This window comes from Mchenga conophoros, linkage group LG1 (genome assembly GCF_057382185.1).
Source record: "Mchenga conophoros isolate Kocher_MC1m ecotype Shallow Benthic linkage group LG1, M_conophoros_male_GT1.1, whole genome shotgun sequence".
NCBI classification, from domain to species: domain Eukaryota; kingdom Metazoa; phylum Chordata; class Actinopteri; order Cichliformes; family Cichlidae; genus Mchenga; species Mchenga conophoros.
Genome location: NC_140526.1, coordinates 32,060,867 through 32,085,976, shown reverse-complemented (window position 1 = coordinate 32,085,976; position 25,110 = coordinate 32,060,867). Strand labels below are relative to the sequence as shown.

Here is a 25,110-nt window from a genome sequence, read left to right as displayed (position 1 = left end):
CTGCAGTCTTTCTAATGGCCACCAGGGGTTGTTTCCTCTGGCTGCAAAACCAACTGAATATGTAAAAGTTAAGTGGAAAACAGTCCCATTTCTCACTTGATCTATGATCTTATATATTTTCTGATTACTTTATTGTCTCAATTGTTCGTTTCAGTTCTTATTTAACACAAAATTAAAAGCATTTTGCCAATTAGTGTCCCATAAAGTATTAAAGCAGGCTATTATTTAAGGTGCCTGTCAGTTCCTTGGTTGGATCTACTTGTCATGTCTGGTTTCAAAGAAATCAAGATGACAAGGGCCAAAATGTTCAAGTCGACACTTCATAAACAGGGTCTACAATATCACCGTGGCTATATCCGTCTTTAATATACAGTCTATGATTGCTGACCAGCCAAACATTTACACACATGTATATATCTACAGTCAATAGTTTGCATACACTAGGTTGTTTCTTTATTTTTGGTTATTATCCACATTTTATCTCTACTGTGATTTGTGAATAGTTACTGTAGAGTTATTCACTGACCAACAGTAAGTTGAGCTCGTTTTGCTGTAGTACTGCGCTGTCCACCAAATATGTGTATCTTGGGTATACCTTACTTTTCTACTACATAATTGTTTAAGATAAATCAATAGTAGCTCACTGAGAGAAAAACTAAATTATAATATTTTTTCTTGTTTAGACTGAATTTTAAGACATTTACATTTTCCAAAACACTTGGGAGTTTCAAAGAGTTTAATTTTGTGTAATTTTGCATCAGATTTTTATTAAATTCAGTTCATGAGAAATATGCATGCCCTCACTATGCCCAAAATTTTGACTGGTATTGTATTGGGCACCATCATGAATTAAAACTAAATAGAACAAAGTTCCTCATTTTGAGTACTGATATCCGGTCGTTAAGTCTGACATCACTAGCCGTGTCTGGGTCTAAACTCCGCTGCAGGTCCATATATCAAACGATCACTATGGCATTACTGAGAGTTGAAAAACTGTCTAAAGTCTTTCATCTTTAATAAAATGATCAGCGTTCTGCTCTACCAGGTGTAACAATTGAGTTTAACATCCAGGCATCCATGAAAACGGAATTTATGACATTTAACGGAGTTAGAAGTTAGCAGGAAGTTAGCTCGCTAGCTTCTATCTAAATACAATATAGCATGTCCTGACTGCGGGGTTTTGGAAACAAATTAAAACGTACAGCTCTGTTATCACTTCCAGCATAAATGAAGACAGAAAACTAAACAGCAGTGACGTTTGTAGGGTTACTGAAGTTTGGCTAGCTGGTATATAATGATGTGCTACGTGACCACTAGCGACACAGCTATGTTAGCATAATATAAACAAGCTAACTTTTTTTCCACTCTATAAAAGTTAACGTGAGTGTTCTCGGTGGTCAGGAACAAATGTAATCGCATGGCAGGATGCTGTAAAAGGACCAAACTTCAGCCAGGAGAACAACTGAGATAATCCATCCACAATACGAGGTTAGTCATTCATATACTGCTGCATGGGCTGGGCTGTAGTTACATCCTAAGGTTTTAAAAACTGAGCTTAAATAAATTATTAGCGGCAATAAAAGCCGAGGGAGGTCAACAGGGATCACTGACTGTTTTAGGAGCTTTTTGAGATTAAATAGAAGAAAATACATAACATTAAACATGTTAACAACACAAAAGCCATATTAAACGCAGACTACTTTAGACCCGGAAGTAGGATTCGTCGCGTCATCACTGAACAACCGGATACAGTACTATCCCAAAAACTTGGGTTTGGGCATTTTGCTTCTAATTAATCACAACATCCAAAATATAACAAGGTACAATTAAGTCTTTTGCATAATACTGCAGTGCATGTAATTAAAATGGGAGAAATTTATGCGGTAACAGAAAAATTATATTTCAGTTTTTGGGGGGTGGAAAGTGGGTCCAATGACACGTCTCTGCAGTGTGATGGACCGTCCAAATTACCCAGAACACCACTGCTGCAGAATTTTCTAAAAGGAAAAAACAAAAACAAAAAAACGTAGGACCTCGGGTGAACTGATGCCAGTTTAAAGATAGTGGGTATCTAACAATGAACACTTCTACCCCTAATTTGTATTATTCAGCATAGTTCAATCAGAGCTACACATTTTAAATGAACCTGTGGAAACAAAGCACCCAACTATCACTACTGCTCAGACATGAAGACAACACATGAAGATGTTCAAGGGGTCCAAACTTAAAATCAAAGGTTGCTATAAAATAGCCAATTATTAATGAAAAGTCTTTTCTCAAGGTCATCCGTCTTACCACTGTGGAACGTCACTCTTACACACACACGAACAGATTAACATCTCCTCCCACACAGTAACTCAACATGAAATCCGAGCACCACAGATGTCGAAAGAAACTTGTGTGGAAGGATGGGTTCATTTTTTGGCAAAGACATGCACACAATCTCTCTCTCCCTCTCACACACACACACACACACACAGAAACGGGGGGGGGCCAAATCCAAAAAAAGCAAAAGCACAAACAGGAATTCTTCCTCTATGGGAAAAACAGGTATGAGTAGATGCCAATCAAATGTGTTGTAAGGATTTTCTTAGTGATAGAGGAAGACGTCACACGATGAAAGGAAATGATTCAGAGGCAAACACGAGAGACGAGCGGAGAGGGTGGACAGAAGGACGATGAAGTCTGAACCATCATGAGTGATTCTACATTGTCATGCCCTTCTGTGAGATGAGACGCAGTTTCTTTGCAGTAGAACTGGTCTCTTACCTGGCTGTGCATGAATTTAAGGTTGATTCCCTCCAGTGTGACCTGCAGTAGTCCACCTTCACCAGTCTTCATGTCCTGGACGGGGAACTCGCCGCCCAGTTCGGGACCTGAAGGATGGACACAGGAACAGGAATGTCTGAAAGCTTGTCACATGTTCTTCTTACCTTAAACAACCTGGAAGTACTTGGAAATTTCAAATCTGCAGCAGTGCTTTATTAAACTTTAGGTCTGTCCATGTTTTGTGTTATTATCAACATATCTATATCTATGCAATACTGACTGCTCTAAAATATTTAATTAATCAAAATAAAATACTATTTTGTACTACTCAACAATCAAACTGTCAAAAGAAACAATGTCCATGTTAAAGAGAATAATGAATGAAATAAGATGCAAAAAGGAGCCTGTGGTTGCTCTAACTCACTCCATACCTGGTTTAATGCTTTGCTGTCTTGCTGCAGCCCTTTCCATACTGTCTTTAACACAGTAGTAGAGTTCACGACACTGGAAAGCAATCAGAAAGTTATTCGATTTTAGAATCTTCTTAAGAGATGCAGACACATCTCTTAAGAAGATGATGTGTCTGCATCATTTAATACAAGAGATGCAGACACAAGAAGCCTCTGACCTTTTTGGTATAGAACTTATTCAGCTGCGTCTCTTGGCCGTTGCGTCTCCAGAGACACAGCACCTTGGTCTTGGGGCAGTAGGTCATGTTGATGAGTTTCTCGTACCACCAGCGTTCATAAACGGTACCGATGTTGCTGCGCAGGACTATGCAATCATCGCAAACCTGGAACAATAAAGCACAAGTAAAATAAGCACACTATTTCTATGTTCAGGAAAGTTTCAGACACTCTGAGACCATTTGATATTTTAGAAAAATATCCTTTGCTACAACCTTTGCGTTATGCTACAGGCACACTGGTGAAAACAGTGGTTTAAGACCACAACATGACCTAAAATTACTGCGACTGTGTAATGAGCTTCCAATCTCCATCCATCCATCCTCATCCGCTTTGTCCGGGGCCGGGTCGCAGGGGCAGCAGCCTAAGCAAAGAGGCCCAGACCTCCCTCTCCCCAGCCACCTCCTCCAGCTTATCCGGGGGAATACCAAGGCGTTCACAGGCCAGCCGAGAGATATAATCTCTCGAGCGTGTCCTGGGTCTGCCCCGGGGCCTCCTCCCGGTGGGACATGCCTGGAACACCTCACCCAGGAGGCGCCCAGGGGGCATCCTTGTCAGATGCCCGAACCACCTCAGCTGGCTCCTTTCGATGTGGAGCAGCAGCGGCTCTACTCTGAGCCCCTCCCGGATGGCCGAACTTCTCACCCTATCTCTAAGGGAGAGGCCAGCCACCCTTCGGAGGAAGCTCATTTCTGCCGCTTGTATCCGCGATCTCGTTCTTTCGGTCACTACCCACAGCTCGTGGCCATAGGTGAGGGTAGGGACGTAGATCGACCGGTAAATTGAGAGCTTCGCTTTTACACTCAGCTCCCTCTTCACCACAACGGACCGGTGCAGCGTCCGCATTACTGCGGAGCTTCCAATCACATCTATGAAATGGTTACGTCAAAGACAGGGACTAAGTCTGCAACCAACAATGGTTGCAACTTTAGTGCGCCAATTTGGCGGTTACATGCTCAACCTGTGAGCAAAAAGTTGTAACTAGTAATCAATCTGACAAACCACAAATTCTTCCTAGTCACAAGCAGAATGCCCTCTTATTTTTACTCTAATGTGACCAAGTCATTAGGGAGACAGTACACATAAAATGCAGACTTTGCATACCTCCATGAAAAAGATGTCTCCTGTAGTATCAGTGCCAGCATGAACAACAAATGTTTGTTTCTTGATGTGACGGCTTCCGCTGGGCCTGATGGACAGCTCTCGGCCGTTCTGCAAATGTAGTTCAGCACATATTTCATCAAAACAATGAACTGAAGTTTAACTGGGTGAAATAAAACGAATACAAATTTTTACCATTTGAGCCAGTTTGTCAAGTATCTCGTTGATCTCTTGGCTATACGTGAGGCCGATGTGGGACTTGCCCATCAGGCGCCTCACTTTCTTCCTGATGTCATTTTTGCTCACCTACATGAAAACAAACAAACACAAACCTCAAAGGCTGACATATTCACAGGGAAACAAAAATTTGTGTATATTAACAAACAGTTTTACTGTGCTTTGAATGAACTGACAAAAAGCACTCCATACTTTCATCATTAGCATGTATGCAATCATGTTGTGCAGCAGGGTGGCCAAAAGTCTGTCTTCATCATCCTCCAGGCGCTTGCGGTCATGTTCTCCCAGTGACAGGTATCTGTGTCGACATGCAACACAGAAGAACTTATTCACAGTCCACAATGAGTTCCATGGAGTAGATATGAAAACGGTGATGCAACATAGTGAAAAAACCAAGACCAAGAGAAAAAAAAAAAAAAAGCATATGAAAATTAACATAAATCACACTGGCTGAACTAAAACAATGGCCAAGTGGAACCTTTCAATCATCTCCTGAGGTCCTTGGTCCATGCCCATGCCCTCACGCTCCAACATAACAGCATCTAAGAAGGCATCCTCCCAGAACTGCACCTGGTCCCAAAGTGTGGAGCGCTCCTTACCTAGAAACATCAAGAAGACAGATGAAGCTCCCCAAAATTTGAAAAGCTTCTGTCTGCACCTTGGCTGGTAACATATTAACACAAACTACACCACATGCAGCCACCAAGCTCTTTCAAAGATTTGCATACATTTCTATAACAGGAGAAAATATGCGTGTATCGGGGTCTGATACATGCTGGTCGTTAACACATCTTACACACAATAAGGTTTACTGGAACATTTGGATGAGCATAATTAAGCGCACATCAAAACAGGTCAAATGAAAACTAAACCAAAATGGTTTGGTTAAAACACACACACACACACACACACACACACACACACACACACACACAGCAGGTACAGTGTTGTCTGCTGCAGCTTTTGAGTGCGGTTTTTGTAACCTTTCCAAAATAACAAGTTAGTGGAGCTTTTTCCCCCCTTTAGCCTCAAATTAGTTGCTTTCACTTTCCATTACATCATTTTTTCTCACCCCTATTACAATGTGGTAATTGGTCACTAGGAATCTTGACATTTAACAGTATCACTCATCAGCTGGTTGCTTGAGTGTGTTCAGCTGGTAATTACATCTCTACCAGCACTTAAAGGTAACACTCATTCAGTGTGCAAACCCATGAAATGTTAGGCTGTTAGGTTAAAATAAAAGTTAGAGGGAAAATGTTTGTGAACAGAAAAATCAAAGAAACATTAACTAAAAGCTCCTAGTTTAACTGTGATCTTCCTGTGAGACATCTTCCTATTGCTTACATGCTCTACCCCTCTGTATGTTTAACACAGATGTGCAAGGAAAAAAGAAAACCCCACGGAGATTAAACACAGAGCTAGCTGGGGTGAACCGTGGATACGCTCCACAAACACAAAGGAATTAAAGGGCAAAGGCAAGAGATCAGCCCTACTTAGTGAAAAGGTTTCCATGGCAGCATCCTCTAGTTGATCCCAAACGGAGCTCTTATCACGGCCTGGAAGAATTCCCCATGAGGAGCAGCAGGAGGGAAAAAAAGCAGCAAAAGCAGGAGGGGGTTAGGCGAAGAGGTGAGTAGGTTTAATGGCAACAACAAAAGCGGAGCGGGTCGAAACCCACACGAGACGAACAAAAACAAGGAGAAATGGACAAAGCAAGCCCAGATATTCACAGATCTAGAACTTGGCTGGCTTGTTATTTTATAACAGCACTCAAGGAGATGAGCCACTATCTTACGTTCTTACTTTAGTTTGACATTCTGTTTTGTTACACAGAGTCACAGTTAGATACCATTTTTTCTGGTGTTCTAAATTACAGTCATTCAGAAAAAGTCACAGACAAGTGCCACCTTCAGCAAAGAAAATTAGTCATTTGCACAGGTTAGGAAGGAGTGACAAATTAAAGGAAAAACCTGGCAGAGAATAAAGCATTTCTATCTTAATAATGGGAGTGATCAAAGATGACAATTGTTCCAGCTATAAGGCCTTGTGGGAGGGGCTTCACAATTAGAAATATCTGTATACGCTTTTATATAAAGTCACCAAAAATTGTAACCAAATGTATATCTATGGAGATGTTGGACTCCATTGAGTCCAAAGTCAACAGCACTCTGAACCACCATGATGAAAGCATCAAATGAGGGAATGTTTTTTGGAGGAGTGATGTCTGAGCCTTCAGTGGCGTTCCAGACACTTGAAGAATCAATGGAGAACACTGAAACTGTTATACTGGCATGTAGTGGGCTACTACTATTATTACAATTATCTTCACAGTTTATTTTATTTTTTAGACAAAACAAAACAGCTTTTAACCTTTAGCTGTAGTTTACTGGTTTGTAGCATTTAACATTACATAATCCTGGACTGGTTTGTGGCCACTGTTTGGGAGGGATGGTTGTGTTGTGTGTCTGGAGTGGGTTTTGGGTCTCTGCGTCCATCCCGTGGCGAGTGGGAGCAGAAACAATGGTGTTGCGTTTATATTTTTGTTCAGTGTATGTTTATCATATTTTTTTAGCTGGTGGAAACAACACAGCAAGAACACCTTGAGTGACGTGAGGTTTTGAAATAGGAATCAGCTGTCATATTGTTCTCTTTTCTTAAACCCTCGTAAATTCACCTACACCACTGTGGAAAATGCCACAAGGTCGAGGCAGGAGGTGGGAGATGATTTTTGGACTCTTTTACCACAATCGTGTTTTCCGTCTTTCACAAAGAGATATTTCATCCTGTTCATACAATTTTGACTTTTTTATGACCGTGCACATGTAACAGAGTCATAAATCACATTGTTATAATTACACAAAATGTGTTCTAAACCCCCAAACTGCTCCTTTTATACCTGACTTTTAGGACCTCCAAGCCTGTAGTTGTGTTCATTATCAGTTAGAGCCCCTCCTCATTCTTTTCTTCTTCTTCTTCTTTGGTGCAATACTATAAATACAGCGTACCCCTTTTGCCTCTCCCCTTTTTCTACAATTCCCCTGTGGGAGAGGTGGGTGTCATTTCTTTCCAACACCTTAAAAACACACATAATTCATATTTAGCCACCCTAATGTTTATGATTGCGATGTTAGTTCAGTTATTGTCATTATTAAGCCTGTTTTTGTAAGATGTGATAAGTGTGTAGTATGTGTGTATCATAAATGTGTTTTAGGCGCCATAAATGCTAGCATGAATATATACTCCTTGCTAGCTTGGGAGCTGTGGTGGGTTGAGCTAACCCTCTTCCCCACTGTTTGTATTTGGTCTAGGAGCTGGAGTGGGCAAATTATTTACTTGGAGGTCTTTCTTTCTTTTACCTTTTTTATCAGGTATGTCGGATTTCATGTTGTTGTTTTTGTTTTATCTTATGTCAAATATGTTGTGTGTAAATGCATATTTTATGTTTAATGTAAAAATAAATGCCAGCCCTTTTTCTACAATTCCCCTGTGGGAGGAATTGTAGAAATTAAAAAAAAAAAAAAACATTACATAATCCTAAATCATCACATGTCTGACTTCTGCTTTGCTCTATTATAAGCAACTCCCAAATTAGTGAAAGTTCACTGTGATTACATTAACTGGCAAACCAAATTAGGAAGTTGCGTAAGTTAAAGTAAGTAAGGGGTAACTGAAAGTGCTTCCGTCTTTACTTTAGTGGAAGGACCAATTTTAAGTTGTTAGTACAGCAACAAAGAACAGAAAGCAAGTTTTTACCAAGCATCAGCTGTTGGAGCAAACCGTAAGAGAAAGCCTTAGAACAAGAGAGCAGGAGCCTACCCAGCAGGCCTTCGAAAAGGTAAATTCTCATACTGGTGTCCTCGATGGGCTGTGCAGGCAGCCCCTTTGCCAAGGCAGGTAAATGATCTTTTACACCAGGTTTCAGAGTATGGGTCTTCCCCTTTGGAAAAAAGACAAAGTGAATCAGAAGTTATTACAATAACCCCAAATATGTTCGCAAATGTGCAAATATAGAAAACTAGCTTAAATTCATTTAAATACGTTGACACCACTTGGGCTTTAACGCAACACGAACACTGAATTGCTGGAAGATGTAGGTTTCCTTAGTTTAATCTTAGTTAAAGAAACAAAAACTATTTTCCACTTCAACTTTTTCAAGTTTTAACCTCTACTGGTTGTGACTGAACTTCAACTGAACCTTGAAATCCCACCAAGGCCCAGTACCTTTTGTGAAGCTTTCACTTATTTTAACTTGTGAAGTCATAAACAAAGCAGTGAGTCCTTTACTTACAAACACTGAGCTGGTGGCTGGGTTGGTTTCAATCTCGCTGTCAGAAAGAGTCCCCCTGGACTGAGTTAAATGAGGGGCGGTTCTCCCGCCAAGGCCATCGCCTGCTGTGCTGCTCAGATCACTGTCAGCTCCGAGAGTCTCTCCAGAGCTATTGCTTATCTACAAAGTAAGAACCAAGGTGTAAGAACAATACAGAAGTGGGGAAGGTTTATTCTTGGGAGTATTTAGTTACTAAAAAACATTAAAAAAAGAAAAAAAAGAAAAAAGCACAATCACGCAAAATAAATTAAACAGTTATGCAACATATTCCTCATCTTAACCCAGCACTACACCAGTTTTAAAAACCACCTTAATCAGATATACCTTGAAATTATGTTTTTTTTTTCCTGTGTACTTTTATCAACCTCTCACATTGTGGAAGAAGTTTGGCCACAACACACTTCTTTACTCTGATACTGCTGTTTCTGTTCATTGAGGTTTATGTGCATTTCTTCTATGCACAGCTCTGATAAAGACCAACCACATCATTTCAATCATAGTGAGGTCTGGGCTTCAACTGGTCCATTGCAACATCTTAATTCTTTTCTTTTTCAGCTGCTCTGCTGTAGATTCACTGCTGTGCTTGGGATCATTGTCCTACTGCCCTACAAGCTTTAGCTGGAGAACCAATAGCCTCAGATTTGACTCCATGATATTCAGTGACTGTGAGGTGCCCATTTTCATTCTTCTTAACATCACTGTATGATGACTACATGTTTTTAAATGGTTGCACTCTTTGAGAATGACATCTGCATCATTTTTATATAATTACTTTTGTTCATGGAGAGGCTGAAAACTCATCATCTAAGGACATTTGGCATTTTCAGTCTTCACTAAATCTATAGCCTAGCAACAGCAACGTCACAGCTCTCAGAGGACTGGTTTGTTTTATTACAGCTAACAATATGCTAACACATACCACCCACATTTCTTGCTTCTTTTTTTTTTTTTAATTACTTTGTAGGTGGAATAAACCGAAATTTAGTGACTAATATCTGAGTTGGCCATGCCCTACCACTGTGCTGGCCTCTGAGTCCTGGCTGGTGCTCCTTGTCAGGATTGGTGGCTCTGAGCTTGCTACAGATTCAGTGTCACTCTTCTGTAACCCAAAAGAAAAAAAAAAAACAAAAAACAATACATTGGTATTTTTATATGTAATGGTATTTTCAAGGGAAACAACATCAAAACTTGAATACTACAAGAATTACAGGCTCTATAAGACTGGGGAATTAGATTGAACTATTAAGCTTTTATATTTTAAACCTAGTTTAATCTTCTCTATGCTTCACACATGTTTTCGCACAGTGCTGCATATACAAACCTGAGATCCAGATGTTACACTCAGGCCACTATCAGCACTGATTTGGGACTTCTTCTCCTCTGCATCTGTCACCTGGGGGCGCTGCTGCTTTGCTCCTTCTGACCCTGCAAAATAGGCATGATTATAAGCACATTTTCATGAAGACAACTACGCTGCCTTCTTACCTTATTCAGAGCCGCCTCACTCAAAGCCAGCACAGCACAGCGACACTGACGCTACATCCATCTGAAGTGCCAAAGCCTCAATTTAAACATTGCATTGCACTTGTGCACAGCAAAGCATACAGTATAACACTAGCTTATCAAAGTTTGGTATCAAAGACTTGGTGCCTTAACCTCATTCTAGCTGAAAAATACTGTAAGAAGAAAAATTAATAATTCCTGCATCTTAAAAAAAAAAAAGTTCTAATTATTTTATTTTTATCTTTCCATATAAAATACTGGTGTTATAATGAAAAAAAAAAAACAAAAAAAAAAAAACAGCTTAAGTTGTTCAAGACCAGACAGAGAAAAGACAGAAGGGGCAAGCAGAGTGCAGTAAAATTGGGAAAAAGTTACAAATGAAAACAAAACTGCCAGAGCGTGTGACATTAAGTCTCAGTCAATGCTGCAAATGTGGCCCAAGTTACACCAAAAACAGACACAGGCAGTTAGGCATGCAGACAAACTGATGGACGGTAAAGGAGACATTTTCTGTTTCAAGTGTGATTTGCAATTTGTTCCATCACCTCCGCAGGTGCAGATGGTGACGAGTACATCCTGACCCTTCCTTGTTCCTTTTTCATTCCCCCCCCCCCCCCCCCCCCGTGATTTTGTGACGTTTAACTTTTCTAACATTTCATAAGGCTTTTAAGTGTACCTGTGAAATATTGGCTGCAAACACACAGTTTACAGCAAGCCACTTGAAACTGGAAAGAATACAGTTAAAAGAGGAGGACAGGGCAGCAGGTATTCATCTCTGTTCATCATAATGCATGTTTGCAAGGAAAAAGAAACACACTGGTAAAACAAAATGACATATTGAAATTCCCCCTTTTTTTTTTTTAAAATGTCAATTAAGTTCCACAAGATTTTGGAAACAGTCTCTATTAAACACAGCAGGCATTTTTGAAAATAAAATGCTTTCTTTTCCCTAAAAGTATTGTATTTGTGTAAAATGCTTTAGCCTTAATTATTTTATAGAAAAAACAGCCTGATACACATTTTATTTGTAAGAGTAAAATCAAGACCTGTGTAACTATATTTCTTGGGTTATTCTCCTTCATTTCTTTTTTATTTATTCATGTATAAAAGATCCTGGTAAGTTTGAAAAGGTAGACAGAAGGCAGCAGGAAAAAAAGGTCAGCAGCTGAACACCCTAATCCTTTTTTGTTGGGTTTTTTTGGGTGTGTGAAAAGTCTCTTACTCTGTTGTTTTTCCATAGCTTTTTGCTTATCCTGGTGCTTGCTCCACAATTCTACCCAAGATGCATTGCAAGCAAGGAGAGAAAGACAGAGAGAGAGTCAGAGAGCTGGTTGAAAAGGCATGTATGGTGGATGAGCATCAAAATCAAAAGCAAAACAAAGTAAGCATTGAGAATCTGTCAATATTGACGGAAGGTATTTTGTAATGTTTGCATGTAGCTCTGCTTTAATCTGGAACATTTTAAAAAATAGAAAAAGAACTTTTTTTTTTTACATTGAATCCATCATGTGTAACAGCTACTAAGGGAACATTACAACACACCCGTAGTTCCTGGCACAAAGTCCTGGAGAGCCACACAGTGACGTCAGAATGAGCTTTTGCTCTAATTACAGGCCACTGATTTGCATTTATTGCATTTGTCTGGCTCTCCAGAGCACAAGTAAGACAGCAAGAGAGAGAGATCAGGAGATAGAAAGAGAGCGAGAGAGGGAGAGAGATGGATGATTTGGAAAAGAGCATGGGATGAGGTTGAGAGGCCGATTAGCCAGCATGTGAAATGGAGCAGTTGCAGAAGCCAGGATGCAAGTCTCACAGCTTTCTGTAGAATTGAAGGTGCAGCTTCTAACAAGAAAAGAAGGGGGTATGGGTAGGAGAGGCGTCAGGGTGGTTTAGCTGAGAAAGTCCCCTGTATACAGACCCAGAATAACTTTTGGAAATTGAAATCCTGAAGAGATTATTAAAGATTTTTCCACTTACTTCCATCTGGACCAATAGAAAAGCTTCTTAGGTGACATTTGCATTCTTACTGGGACTGTTTACTGGGGAGTGATTCTTCCACCCACCATGCTGAGAGCAAAGGGAGCTGCTATTTTCTACAGCACGCCTTGCAGAAAACCTGCAGTGAGGGTAGTCTCGACTACTGATGCGCATACCTCTGGTTTCCCTCATCCACTACTGCAGATTTACGTATTGGAAGACCAAAACAATGACATGCATTCAAGGTGCCGAGAGGCTAACGACAGAACTCTGGGAAGGAGGCAAACAGGGGCACAGATGTTTAAGGGAAGGGAGACAAGCACACGCAGTCCAGGCTGAAAGACAGGGATATATTCCAGACACTTTGCAAGGCTTTCATCATGTCTGCAACCAAGGCCTCATTCTGAATTTGAATTTCGAAAATCATCTAAGCAGAACATTATTGTTATTATTGTTGTTTTGGTTTTTTAGTTTGGCTGCCCACTCTTGCGATTATTTTTAGTCAAAATGTGTGGAATATTATTACCCTGCAAGAATCTGAGTCTGGAACAAGTGAGGGGATCTTTCTTTGAGACGGCTGGAGGAGGGGAGGGAGACTGGTATTAAGGGTGATGAGCTTGTAGGGGGAGGGGATTTTTACAGTGCACATGCAACCGGGCTGGAGTGGTGTACACACCAATCGAGGCAATAAAGTTCTCCTCATTCAGACTCCGGGTATCAAAATGGCGGGCTCCTTTGCCCGTTGTGTGGTGTGGCAGCTGCAGGTGGGGAATATTCAGAAGGCCCTGAGGTCTGGCAGTCTCCATACGACCAGAAGGACTCTCTTTACTCCCTGGGCTGCCAGCACTGTCTGTGGGGCTTCGCTTGCGCTTTTCTGGGTCTACCGAGTTACGGAAATTAAGGGGCCAAAAACAGAGGTCATCAAAAATACACAAAAACAAAAGAGGCGGTGGGTTAAACTGGGAATCAATTAAAAGTAAGAAAAATCACACTTTTAGTGCTTCGAAGTCTAACATGCAACACAAAGCTTAATATAAACAGTGCAAAGACGGACAAGTGTTAGTAGCACAGGCTCGCTGCCGTTACACTCCTCAGCACAAAGAATCTTAAACAAGCTGAGAAAAGTAAAAGTAAATAAATAAATCCTCTAACTCACTCATTTCCACTCCTCCGTGTTAAAAGCATGAGGCATACCTTTGGTTTGATAATGTGTACGTGCTATTTCCAGCAGGCTGAATACACTGGCCATTCCCCCGAGGCCTGCATTAGTGTAGGAGTGCTCCAGACTGGAAACGGTGCACTTCAAGATGTCCAACATGCCTTTGTACACCTTCCTGTTCACCTCCTGGAAACAAAACACAGTAACATGGTTTCTACTGAAAAACTGAATAGAAAAATACAAATAACACTACAAGCTTCCATCGTCAAAGACTATCATTTCAAAACCTTAAACAAGTCTCAGTTATTAAAGGCAAACAATACTTTGAACAAGTCCCAGATTGAAACACTTCATATATAATATATAATCTCATGGAATTATTATTCCAATAGTTATATTCTGAAAATTAAAAAAAATCCTCGAAGTTCACTGTTCTTCTAAGTGTTTATACACCATAAAAACATTCAGGATAAGTTGCTCTCGAAAATCTTGTGTGATGGAAGCAGCTGCAGGAAGCCAACGGTGGGACCATCACTCAAACTCAAAGAGTACCAACCAGGGATGGGTGGAGAGGGCAGAAAGGATACCATAATGTTATACATTAATGTATGTATACATTATGGGGGGCTAGGACTCTTATTGAAAAGCTGTTCTTTTGTCACTTTTTGCAGTGATTATGTTTCAAACGAAATAACGACCGCTAGTGAAAAAGGAGAAGAAAACCTACAGCCAAGCACTTTTAACAGATAAGTGCTTTAACATGCTGCAGAGTGGTGGAACTGTGGTTAGCTTTATTTTGTTGCATCTGTATATGCAAAAGCCTGGCAGGTTGATATCAAACACAGCAGAGCCTTAGAATACTGTTTCAGAACTTCCTTCTATATTGTTCTGGCTCAATACTGGACCAATTCCAAATGTTTTTGTCCAGATTAATCATTTAGACTAAACAAAATGAGAAAATATAGCCCAGGTTTAAAAATACTCCTGGTACAGGCAAGCGCTGTCATGGAATAATGAATAAGAACAAAGATCTCACCACATCCCGAATGATCTCCTGCCTGGCGTCTTCCTCCGACTGGACGGCTCTGTTCAGCTTACTCAGCACAAACACACGAAGCTGCTCGTTCTCCAACAGGCGGCGCACCTTTTTCATATTGAGCCAGCCCACTCCCTGACCATCCAGAACACTCTGCACTACTTCCTTAAGGAACTGCTGGTTCTCACTGAATGGACATAACACAGGTTCAGTCACACTAAACAGCAATTACACAACAATTAAAATGCATCCAATCTAAAGCCTTTAGCTTAACAAATACAAAAGAATTAAGAAATACTTTTAATCTAAAATCGTTTACTACCTTGTGTTGTTTACCCGGCCCTGAGGAGAGGGCGATTCTCTTTTCACAGTCGGACTGTGTTTGATCACTGAAGACTTCTGGTCAACAAGTGCTCGAGGTGCGCGTGCGCCTGGAAGAACAACCACGATAATTATGTTTCTAATACATCACAAAATAATAACACACATAAACTACAAACTACTAGCTCGCTACACAGAGGAGCACTGGATTAGACTCACACAGAGGCACTTGCTAACCAGGAATTGTAATCCGGGGGGGCTTTCAAATCAGATTTTTATAAGATTCAACATCAGATAGGAAAGAAAGCAGTTTACATCACTTTGTGAAGAGGACAAACACTGAAGGTTATCTACTGCTGAACACACAAATTACTGGCGTTGCTAGAGTCTATTATTACAACAGGAGAAGTGAAGGACAAATCAAACAGGGACATGGTGCAGACACTCTTCTTCTCTTGCTCTCTACACACAAACACACACAGGAGTCCTAATGGTGCTCTTGGTGGTGGCATCACACATTAGCAGAATAGTGATTTGAGGTCAGTGGGAGGACAGTGTGTAGCAAAACTACATCAGTGATAACATGCATGAAGGAAAATAAAGACGTGAGTGGATGGATACCACAATGCAGTAGATGTTAGGACTGTGGAAATCATTTCATCATTGTAGTATAAAATGATCAAAAAATGATTCAAGTCCAAGTATTGCAATTTCCATCCATTTTAAACCTTTACCTAACTGTGTGTAAGAAACCTAAACGCTGTTACACATTCAGCCATTTCAGACAAAATAACTTCCACTGATCTGATATTTTATTATTGTTTTTCTATTCCAGCTACACCGTGTTGACTCAAACTACACATTTCAAAGAGCCTTTCCTAATAGAACCCGCTCCTTCTACGACTCACCCTGTATGTGCCGGCGTTCATGCTAAATACTAATGTGCGGCACACCTGTTCGGTTATGTCAGTTAACAATTCCAGTAAAAATTTTCCAGTAAAAATTATTCAAACACAACACTGACCAAAAAAAAAAAAAAAAAAAGCATTAAATGGAGCTTTTTCACTATAAATGTAACATAGAAATAACAAGAAATAGGCATAAGTGGAGGAAGCCTGACATTGTGTTCAGTCTGGTGGCCCAGTTCTAAAATTGGTCAAAGGTTCCTTTCATTTGCTGACAGAGCATGCTGGTTCCGACACAGAAACTCTGCTTTGACTCATCTGCAACTAAAATGGCCAGTCATGCTGTAGCAGCAATAACCAACAATATGAAAGGATGCTGTCCATTATAACCACACATACAAACATAACACGCGGGAGCGCATCAAGCTTCAGCAGTTTTTAAGACTGGGCTGGGTGAGGAGCATCCCCCAAAAAGAAGGGGATGGAAATCTTTCTTTTTCCTTTCATCACAAGCTTGTTTACTTCCACTTTTATATGGCAGTGGAGATCTATTGTTTATTTCTGTTGTTGAAGTTTTATTGGAGATCAATGCTGCGACTGCACAAGAAGAATTTTTCAGCATGCTTTAGTCTGAAAACCAATAACTCATAGCTGTAATTTCGGTTTTCCTTATGATTTATTGTGGAAGGGATGGCAACTGAAGCAGCACTTGAAACACGGGGAATTTTCAAGTATGATGAATGTTGCAGCAGGAAGAGGGTGGAGACTGTATGGACTCTGTCCACTATGAATATGAACAGATAAGTCTGAGGCCAAATGAAAAGAAGCTTGTTGGAAACTCAGCTTCTCTATCCAGAGACTCAACTTTCATAATTTTTTGTTTGTGGCTTCTTAAAGAAGCTAGAAAACAGGGGTAAAATGCTCGGAAGACCTGAGTTGAAAAATAAACTGGAAGTGAGATCAATCTGCATACCAGTCTGAAGCCTGGAAATAATATACAACTGTAAAAGCAGGTCAGGGTACAATGATTGGTCAGATTTTTGCACTGACTGAGCCAGGTGGAATAACAAATTCTGTCAATAAATCAGAAACACTGATTCATCATGATACAAATGAAATAAATCTGTAAAAATATAACAGGCATAATTTTAAGATATGATTTATAGTTAAGATATTATTTGTGGATCAGGTGACAGAGTTGGTTGCCCCACCATTATCAAAGGAATCAGTGGGTTCTCATTCCTAGCATTAGTTTCAATGTCTCCCCCTGCGATGCACCTCCCTGTCTATTCCTGGGAAGCTTTTCTCATTACACATATTCTGATTGGCTGGTGACTGCAAAGTACAGCCTGCATATAGCTCTACTGCACAGTCATTATTCAAACACCTCTTCTTGTTTCGATATGTTTTATAGGGTAGCCAGCTCATCCATCCATAGGCAGGTGTGCTTAGCCAACTTCTCCATCACCAGGCACTAACTGCCTTTTTGCTTCACCTCACCCTGAACATGAGTCTTCACCATAGGCTGGGACATCCCACCATTTAGCTATGCAGTAAGGTAGTTTCTTTGTACAGTTTAGTATGCCAGCTAACACATGCTGTCCTTTTTGTCAGTACTGTACTTTGATTTGTTCTGTTGTTGGTCTGTCTGACAGAGTGGCCACAGACCATTTGTACCATATGCTCTGCACTTTGCCTGCACTCATCAGAGGGAGGCAAAAGTGGCCTCCCTCTGATGAGATCTCTGTAGGCAGACGGGCCATCCTTTGAGAGCCAGCAGACTGCAAACATGCTAACCCTGCTGGACAATAAATTCCACTTTACCTGCCCACAGCCAGCATGCCAACAGATGATGGAGTTCCATCCGGGCCGACTATACCTTGGCCCAATGTAGTAACAGAAACCACCAGATCAATTTTAAAAAATTAAGAAATTGTCCCAGGCCACCAGCATGGCAAAAACAATGTTTCCTCCAGGCCGCTGCTTTCAAAGCAGAGCTATTTGAGAACGTGGCCCCTAAAACTGACCCAAATATGAGGTAGGAGACTAATGTGACTATGGACATTTGCATGCAACAGTCTCAAGTCCTGTAATGTGCTCTTGTATAATACTACTGGTGTTCCCAGAGCTATGGTCAAAGTTCCAGTAGCTCTATTCAGGAAGCGTGCTGCAGCTGAGGTGTAAAACAACCTACACATGTGATGTATTTCTTACATCCTTTTATCCGTCTTGTGTTTCATTTGCTTCTCTGGGCTTAATAGTTTTATAACATATTGCTCTCATTTCCCTGCGATTGCTGAAAATATCCTCATTTGTTTTAACATTTTGTGATATTGCTAGTGAAATAGATGAGGTTAAACATACTGTGGCATGAACAGTTAGTCTGAGAAAGAACAGTCACTATGAATGGCAGTGCGATAAGACAACACTGGACCTTTAATGACAAACACAGTGACTGAAATGGAGAGAGACACGAGGAATGCTGGGAGATGTAATTGACTGGCTTGGAGAAGCATGCAGCTCACGCGATAAAAGGGCAGAACCCACCTTCTCCGCTCCCCGGGCCGGCCTCTGTAATTATCTCCATTAGAGAATTTAGCCCAAATACTGCACACAAAACCCAGAATTAGTGCCGCGAAAAGGTGGACAGAGAGAGGGACACCGGCCCAGACACAACCAGTCTGAACATCAACCCATAATACAACACACATGCACACTCAACATGGCGTCAAACAATAGAAAAAAAAATATTGAAGGAAAAAAAAAAAAAAAAAAAGGGTAGACAGAAAAGAGAAATACACAGTATGTACTGATGATGGTGTTGACCCTGAAAATGTTGGATAAAATGAACAATGCCAGCAAGATGTTCAACATTTACAACCCAAGTAAGAGCAGAGTATAGCTCATACTTTGTTGTGCACACATCAGTAGCCTGAACCACATGAATAATGCTGAACAGTTCAACATAGACAGTGTAAATCTAGTGCAATGGACTGAGTCCCTTCTTTTTGAACATGTGCATGAAGGAATTTATCACTAAGTGATTATCTTGTTTCAAGAATTAAAAACAAACCAAAATAGAAAGCAGTAAAATACTCAAATCTAAAATCATATTTGTTAAATAGTTCATTAAATCAAAAAGAAAACGCCACCAAACAAGCAAACAACACAAAAGTTTAAGAGACAAGCGGCCAGTGGGAGATAAACAGATCATTCAAAGACTTAAATGTTACTCCATTATATATATATAAGGACTTGACATTTTTCCTCTAGCGGTAATGATGAGCAGATGCCACACCAATTACAGATTATAGTCAAAAATCTTTTGACTGTAAATGTGTGCGTCACAGTGCATCAAGAAGACTCCCAACAGGCACACAAAGAGGGATGGCAAAGAAACAAAGGGGAAGGTAGGGGTTTAGATCTGTGGTGTTATAAGTGTGTCTTAGTCTAAGAAAAAGAGGTATAAAGATAAGCAGAGGTCACTTCAAGGTTAAAGAAATGCCTATTCAAGAGGTTACAAACTATCACACCAGACATAACATACCCGGGCTTTCAGGGGAATCTGGACAAAGACAAAACACATCAAAATCAAAGGAACAGAACATTTTCTATGGCAGCTATTCCACATGGTGTGGAGCTATTGAGTTAGTTTATCATGCTTTACCTTTTTTGTTTTTTTTTTATATTATTTTGTTTTTCTCTCAGCTAAAGTGAAAATCCAGCCTAAACAGAATTCATTATAGAATTTCAATTTGCTCATCTCTGCAAAAACAACCTGCACAAGACCATGAAAATAATGTGAACTCTGTTTCTGAGTGGATTTTCTGACTTGAGAGAAATTTATTTATTTCATACATCCTCAATATTCTCCTTTAAATAGTGCCATATATGTTTGCCAATCCAAAAGGAGGAAAGTCAGGCTACAAAAAAAAGCAAATTCTACAAACCTGCTTGCTCCACTTCCTCCTCAATATCAAAATTAAAATATTCTTTTTACCCCAAAACGAATTAGAAAAAGAAAAGAAAGGCAGAGAAGGAAAGTAAATTAATCAGTCAATAACATAAAAAATAAAAGTAAAAAAAATAAAAAAATAAAAAACTTAAATTGAATTAGAATAGCATGTAATTTAAAGCATCCAAAATTGTATAATTGAGTAAATGAAGCCAGTGATGAACAAAAAATGTATCAAAATCATTTTTTCCCCCCCACGATTCCTATTTTTAGGTCTTTTCATATCCCCACAAAATATATTACAATTTTTTTTAATCACCGCTGAAACCACGCTGAACAGATAAGTATACTGAACAACTAAGTGTTCACATAAGCCACCTACCCTTTAGACTGGGGAACGGTGTTGATTTCTCCCTTGCTGCCTTATTAGGAAGGGCAAGATTGGACAAGCTGAAACTTGTGCCGTGGTTCTTGTAGAGATTGCCTGTAAAAGGAGTGATGAGAAAAATCAAATACTGCTTTGTGTTTGAATTCCTCCTCCAACATGTTTATTAGGGGTGCAACGATACACAAAATTCACGGTTCGGTTCGATACTTTGGTGTCACGGTTCGATATTTTTTCGATACAAAAAAAAAATGTTCATGCCTTTTTAATTTGTCATTTATTAAAATTATAAATATATATTTTAACTCAAAAGTACAGTTTTTAAATTTAATGTTGCTGAAACAACAAAGTAATAAAAATAAATAAATCTGATTGAGAAATCACTCATCTTTGGAAAAGAGTTTATTACAGAGGAATGGCTCTTTCCAAAATAAAAGCTATACTATACGCTTCTTCTGGGCTATACTCTTGGCAGCATATTAAACAGCACATGATCCTCCTTATGGGGACCTGATATAACGGCTGTCTAAATGACTCGGGTAAAGTTTGTAGCATGCGTGCTTGTTGTTTTTGTCTACTTCCACTTGCACTAGGATGATGTCGGAGTAAATGTGCAGTCATATTCGTTGTGTTCCCACTAGTGCTGTCAGCGTTAATCTCGTTGAAATGACATTAAAGCCACAACACAGCAAATCTCCGTTAACGAGCTACCGCGGATCGCCCCGTGCATAGGGCTGGACGGCCAACACGTTAACGAGCTAACTGCGCTAACACACTAGTTCCCACCAATGTAATTGAGCATTGCGTGGCACATCCAACATACTGTTTTACTTTAGTCCATGACGCGCTTACCTTCAGGGTCATACGTCACATGAAAACCAAAATGGTTCCAAACGCCAGATCTAAATGAGGGTGGGGGAGGTTCAATTTGCCATGTTGCAAGGAGAGCTTAACTTCTGTCTCGCTAGCTTGCCCTGCGCTCAGTGAATCTGCGTTCGACTACTCCGCCTAGGCTGCACTGTTGAGCGCAGATCCACTGAGTGCTCAACACAGACAGCATCATCAGAAGGAAAGTTGATAAAATAAATTAAAAATTTTGAATTGTTCGATACATATGCGTACCGAACCGAAAGCACTGTACGAGTATCGTTGCACCCCTAATGTTTATATCTGTGTTTATGCAGACCCATATCATATGCATATACAGTACACACATTAAATATACTGTCTTTGCTATTACATCATCATTTCATCTTGTTTTTAAGCCTCCATAGCATTTCATCACCAAAGGCTGTGACATACCCTGCCTTCTTCAAAATGTTGGTATAACTTTTTATGACATATATAAATGCCATATCTCAATATCAATACTATAGCGACACCATATGTTTACATTCCCTACTGAGCACAACAACAACACAAGCAGTGTGTTGGTTGTGATGGACAAGCGGTTTTATTTTTAGGTCCAGGGAAAATGGTGCAAACGCTACTTTTGTGCTTACATTTGACTTCTGCTGTATATAATGCTGTCACTATTATTGCACTATAATGCTGCTGCTAATAGAAGGTTTTTTCCCGTTTATTGACATAAACATCAAAAATGTCCTTGAAATGTAATGATTTAATTTTGAGACTATATTGCAAAAACTCTGTTTAACATCGCTGACTCTTATCATTAAGTTTGGTAAAACATGTTTACTCTCAAAACAAGCCTTGGGTAAAACGAGGAAACTTGAACTTAAAAAGTAAAACCAAAAGCAAATATGTAAATAAAGTATGTCACATAATAACAGATTTCATATAGAAACAAAATCTCCTAATTTAACTCATCTCATCAACCTTATCTGGTCTTTCTGGCACTGCTGGCAACATGTTCTTCATCTTAGCATACAGTTGCTTTTTCTCCATATTCAGATCAATCACATTATATTGCCTCAGGTTAGCCGACAATACAATAATATTTAAATGTTCTTACTGGCGAAGGACATGAGTCCTCCAAATCCATCGTTGCTATTGTTGGAAATGGTGGAGTTTGGTGAACTGTTACGTGAGTCTCCCTCCCCATCGGACTCTCCTGGGAGCCTAAGGCTACTGGGGCGTAAAGGACGCTGTGCCCTACGGAAATAAAATGGTGAAAAGACATTACAGTGCATCGTCGACACGGGAAAATATACATACACCACTGGTAACCCTCCAGCATTCACACTGTATAACATAACACCACCAAAGATTCAAGACCATGAATGAAGAGAGTATTCTGACATGCTAGGTTTGGAAAGAGATCATTGCATGGTCAGAGAGCCCATTTGAATGAAGATAATGCATTCATTCAAGCGATGAACAAGCTTAACACACTTGTTGCCATTGAGGTTCTGGTTGAATCGAGGGGTGTATGATTCCACTTGCTCTTCTGCATCAGGGTCATCCTCTGAGGGGAAGCCATACTGAGGCTCAAAGTATGGGTTGTCATACTCTTGCTTTTTGTTGGCTTGCTCCACCAGACCAGCATCAGCTGCAGGTCTGAGGAACGGCTGATTGGCCAATCCCGGCACGGGGTTCTGTAAAGCAGCGCTTGCTGATGCCTCAATTTCAGGTACTTCCCCTTGCTCCTAAAAAAACACATGAAAACACATAAGAAGGGAATTTTGTAAATGTTCCTCAATGTGCACAACTATCATGCTGAAAAAGATGCACACTCAACAGATAAAGACAGTTTGTACACACTTATCATAAACAAAAGGAGATTTAGTTCATCAAAAAATAAAGAAGAGAAGGTTAAAGAGGACCAATCTACACAAGTCTATTTAATCTTGAAATGAATTAGAAAGATCACATACATGGTTGACCCCCTGGATGATTGTGCTGGGGCTTGAGCTTGCAGTTGTGCTAGAGCTTGAGCGAAGAGGCTGTCCATCAGAAGGCTCAGCAGGTCCGTCCCCACTGGGTGGGCCTTCAGGGCCATGCCCTTCCCTGAAGTCATGGTAGTCTTGAAACTCAACCTCACTAGCATCTCCCAGTGCTGCATGGGTAGGCGGGTCCAAGCCTGAGACAATAAAGTTAAATTTTACAACAGAGGAAATGCTATGAATGTGGTCAAAGTGGATCATTGGGCAAAATAACCACATACTTGGTGTGTCTCCCTGGATGTCACCTTGAATCATCTCACTCACTAGGTCTCCAAGTGAGGAATAGGATGAGCTGGAGTCGTCGTAAGCCTCACTGTCACTGCCGCTGCAACATATTGAATTTATCACAACCGACAGCAATCAAAGTGAAAATATGCTAGTATATGGCAGAATTAAACAAAAACCCAGATAGTAGACTGAACTGGATTAAACAGAAAGACCTTGGTTTAATCCTACCTGTCTGTGGGGTCAGACTCATTGCCTTCATCCTCCAGCGGGCCAGCCATAGCCTCAACCAGTTGGGAGCTTCCATCATATACTCTGTAGACCACTGGCTGCAGCTGATGTGCATACCACTTGGGCTTGTCTCCAATTAAGGAGGGGTCAAACACATCTAAAGAGAGATATTCAAACGAGTTCAACACAAATTCTGTAATGCATACTCACATAAAAGACAACCTATTATGATCTTTAATGAGTCTTACTGTTATGGATTCTCTGAAAGGCAAGGTTTGTGGGATTGAGAGCCCACTCTCCATAGAACTCTACGGCCTGGGTGTGAGAAAGCTTGTCTGCAAAGGTAGAGCGTCTTGGCCGAGATGCAAGAAAAGACGTCGACTGAAAAGCAACCACTGGCCGCGGGAAGAGGCGCAGAGTGCGAGTGTGCATCTGGAACCCCTGAAGAACATTTGGAGAGTTGAAAAACCGTACCATGGCCACCCTGCAAGACAAAGAAGTTTTAATTAATTTTTTTTATTTAATTTTATTTATTAAGATCAGTGTGACTTCCGTGTTAACGGAAGCTCAGACAGATGCTGATAAACCCTGACAGTTCAATTCTTGCCTGGTAGCTACATCCACAGAATCGACATCATTGCCATAAATTAGAGGGTTGAATTCGGTGGATGACGGCGAAGCTTTATCTCGTCCAGGTGGGAGCAGGGGCATCTCCTGACCTTCCTGAAACTTCTCCAGGTTGAGAATTGGTTGGGTGTTCAAACTCATGCTGGTCAAAGCCTAGAACAGGTACCGGTGACATTAATTACAAACACAGCAGTGGCTCTGAATACAAAAACACAGCATTGTGATAGACCACACCCACATTTGGCATCAACATTTAGTTGGAATATAAATTTCTTTACTTAAATTGGACAGACTGGCAGGCAGAATTGAAATAAAAGGGGATTTGATTGTTGAGCCAATGGCTCTTATAGGTAGCAATTCTGCTGCTTAGCATTGTGCTAATATTAGATTATTTACCAGAGTCCCACGCCATTACATTACTTCAAGCAGCTAAAGGATGAGGTTTCCATATGTTGATGCCTGCAGTGGGTGTGTCACTTTGGAGTAGGAGGAGCAGAGGAGGGAGTAAGTTTGCTTTGAGGGGACTGCTGCAGACTCAAGAGTCAATGTTTAGCTTAGCATAATGGAACATTTAGTTGCTGCGTCTGGATGAATGTTAACTTTGTCAAAGTGATCAGCTTCATCATACAGGATCGTGTTTTCATTACGAGAATACTCACTGATGCCAAGATTAGATGCACGCACATTCAGTCATGCTCAAGCCAGAGCTAAGCAGTGTATCAAAACACTGGTTTGCAACATTCTGTGACGCTGTTAT

The 25,110-nt window shown here is 40.4% G+C and overlaps 1 protein-coding gene across 24 annotated transcripts in view; it reads right to left on the bottom strand.

The window, feature by feature from the left end:
* The window catches only part of madd (MAP-kinase activating death domain), a 55,146-nt gene that overhangs the window by 7,964 nt on the left and 22,072 nt on the right, over positions 1-25,110 (bottom strand). For 5 of the 24 annotated variants that reach the window (XM_085275471.1, XM_085275558.1, XM_085275476.1 and 2 more), the window contains 27 exons: positions 24,334-24,506; positions 23,975-24,210; positions 23,727-23,883; positions 23,492-23,595; positions 23,202-23,407; positions 22,720-22,973; positions 22,340-22,479; positions 20,362-20,463; positions 19,975-20,016; positions 18,572-18,631; positions 15,121-15,229; positions 14,799-14,985; positions 13,798-13,948; positions 13,280-13,483; positions 11,849-11,899; positions 10,445-10,548; positions 10,139-10,222; positions 9,085-9,243; positions 8,613-8,733; positions 6,290-6,352; positions 5,272-5,392; positions 4,986-5,091; positions 4,752-4,862; positions 4,560-4,667; positions 3,398-3,562; positions 3,201-3,273; positions 2,770-2,876 (listed from right to left, as the gene is read on the bottom strand). In XM_085275471.1, coding sequence (XP_085131597.1) covers positions 2,770-2,876; positions 3,201-3,273; positions 3,398-3,562; positions 4,560-4,667; positions 4,752-4,862; positions 4,986-5,091; positions 5,272-5,392; positions 6,290-6,352; positions 8,613-8,733; positions 9,085-9,243; positions 10,139-10,222; positions 10,445-10,548; positions 11,849-11,899; positions 13,280-13,483; positions 13,798-13,948; positions 14,799-14,985; positions 15,121-15,229; positions 18,572-18,631; positions 19,975-20,016; positions 20,362-20,463; positions 22,340-22,479; positions 22,720-22,973; positions 23,202-23,407; positions 23,492-23,595; positions 23,727-23,883; positions 23,975-24,210; positions 24,334-24,506 — 3,498 coding nt within the window. Of the gene's footprint in view, positions 1-2,769; positions 2,877-3,200; positions 3,274-3,397; positions 3,563-4,559; positions 4,668-4,751; positions 4,863-4,985; positions 5,092-5,271; positions 5,393-6,289; positions 6,353-8,612; positions 8,734-9,084; positions 9,244-10,138; positions 10,223-10,444; positions 10,549-11,848; positions 11,900-13,279; positions 13,484-13,797; positions 13,949-14,798; positions 14,986-15,120; positions 15,230-18,571; positions 18,632-19,571; positions 19,590-19,974; positions 20,017-20,361; positions 20,464-22,339; positions 22,480-22,719; positions 22,974-23,201; positions 23,408-23,491; positions 23,596-23,726; positions 23,884-23,974; positions 24,211-24,333; positions 24,507-25,110 lie in introns of all 24 variants that reach the window. The other 19 variants (XM_085275486.1, XM_085275528.1, XM_085275593.1 and 16 more) reach the window with 14 other exon arrangements.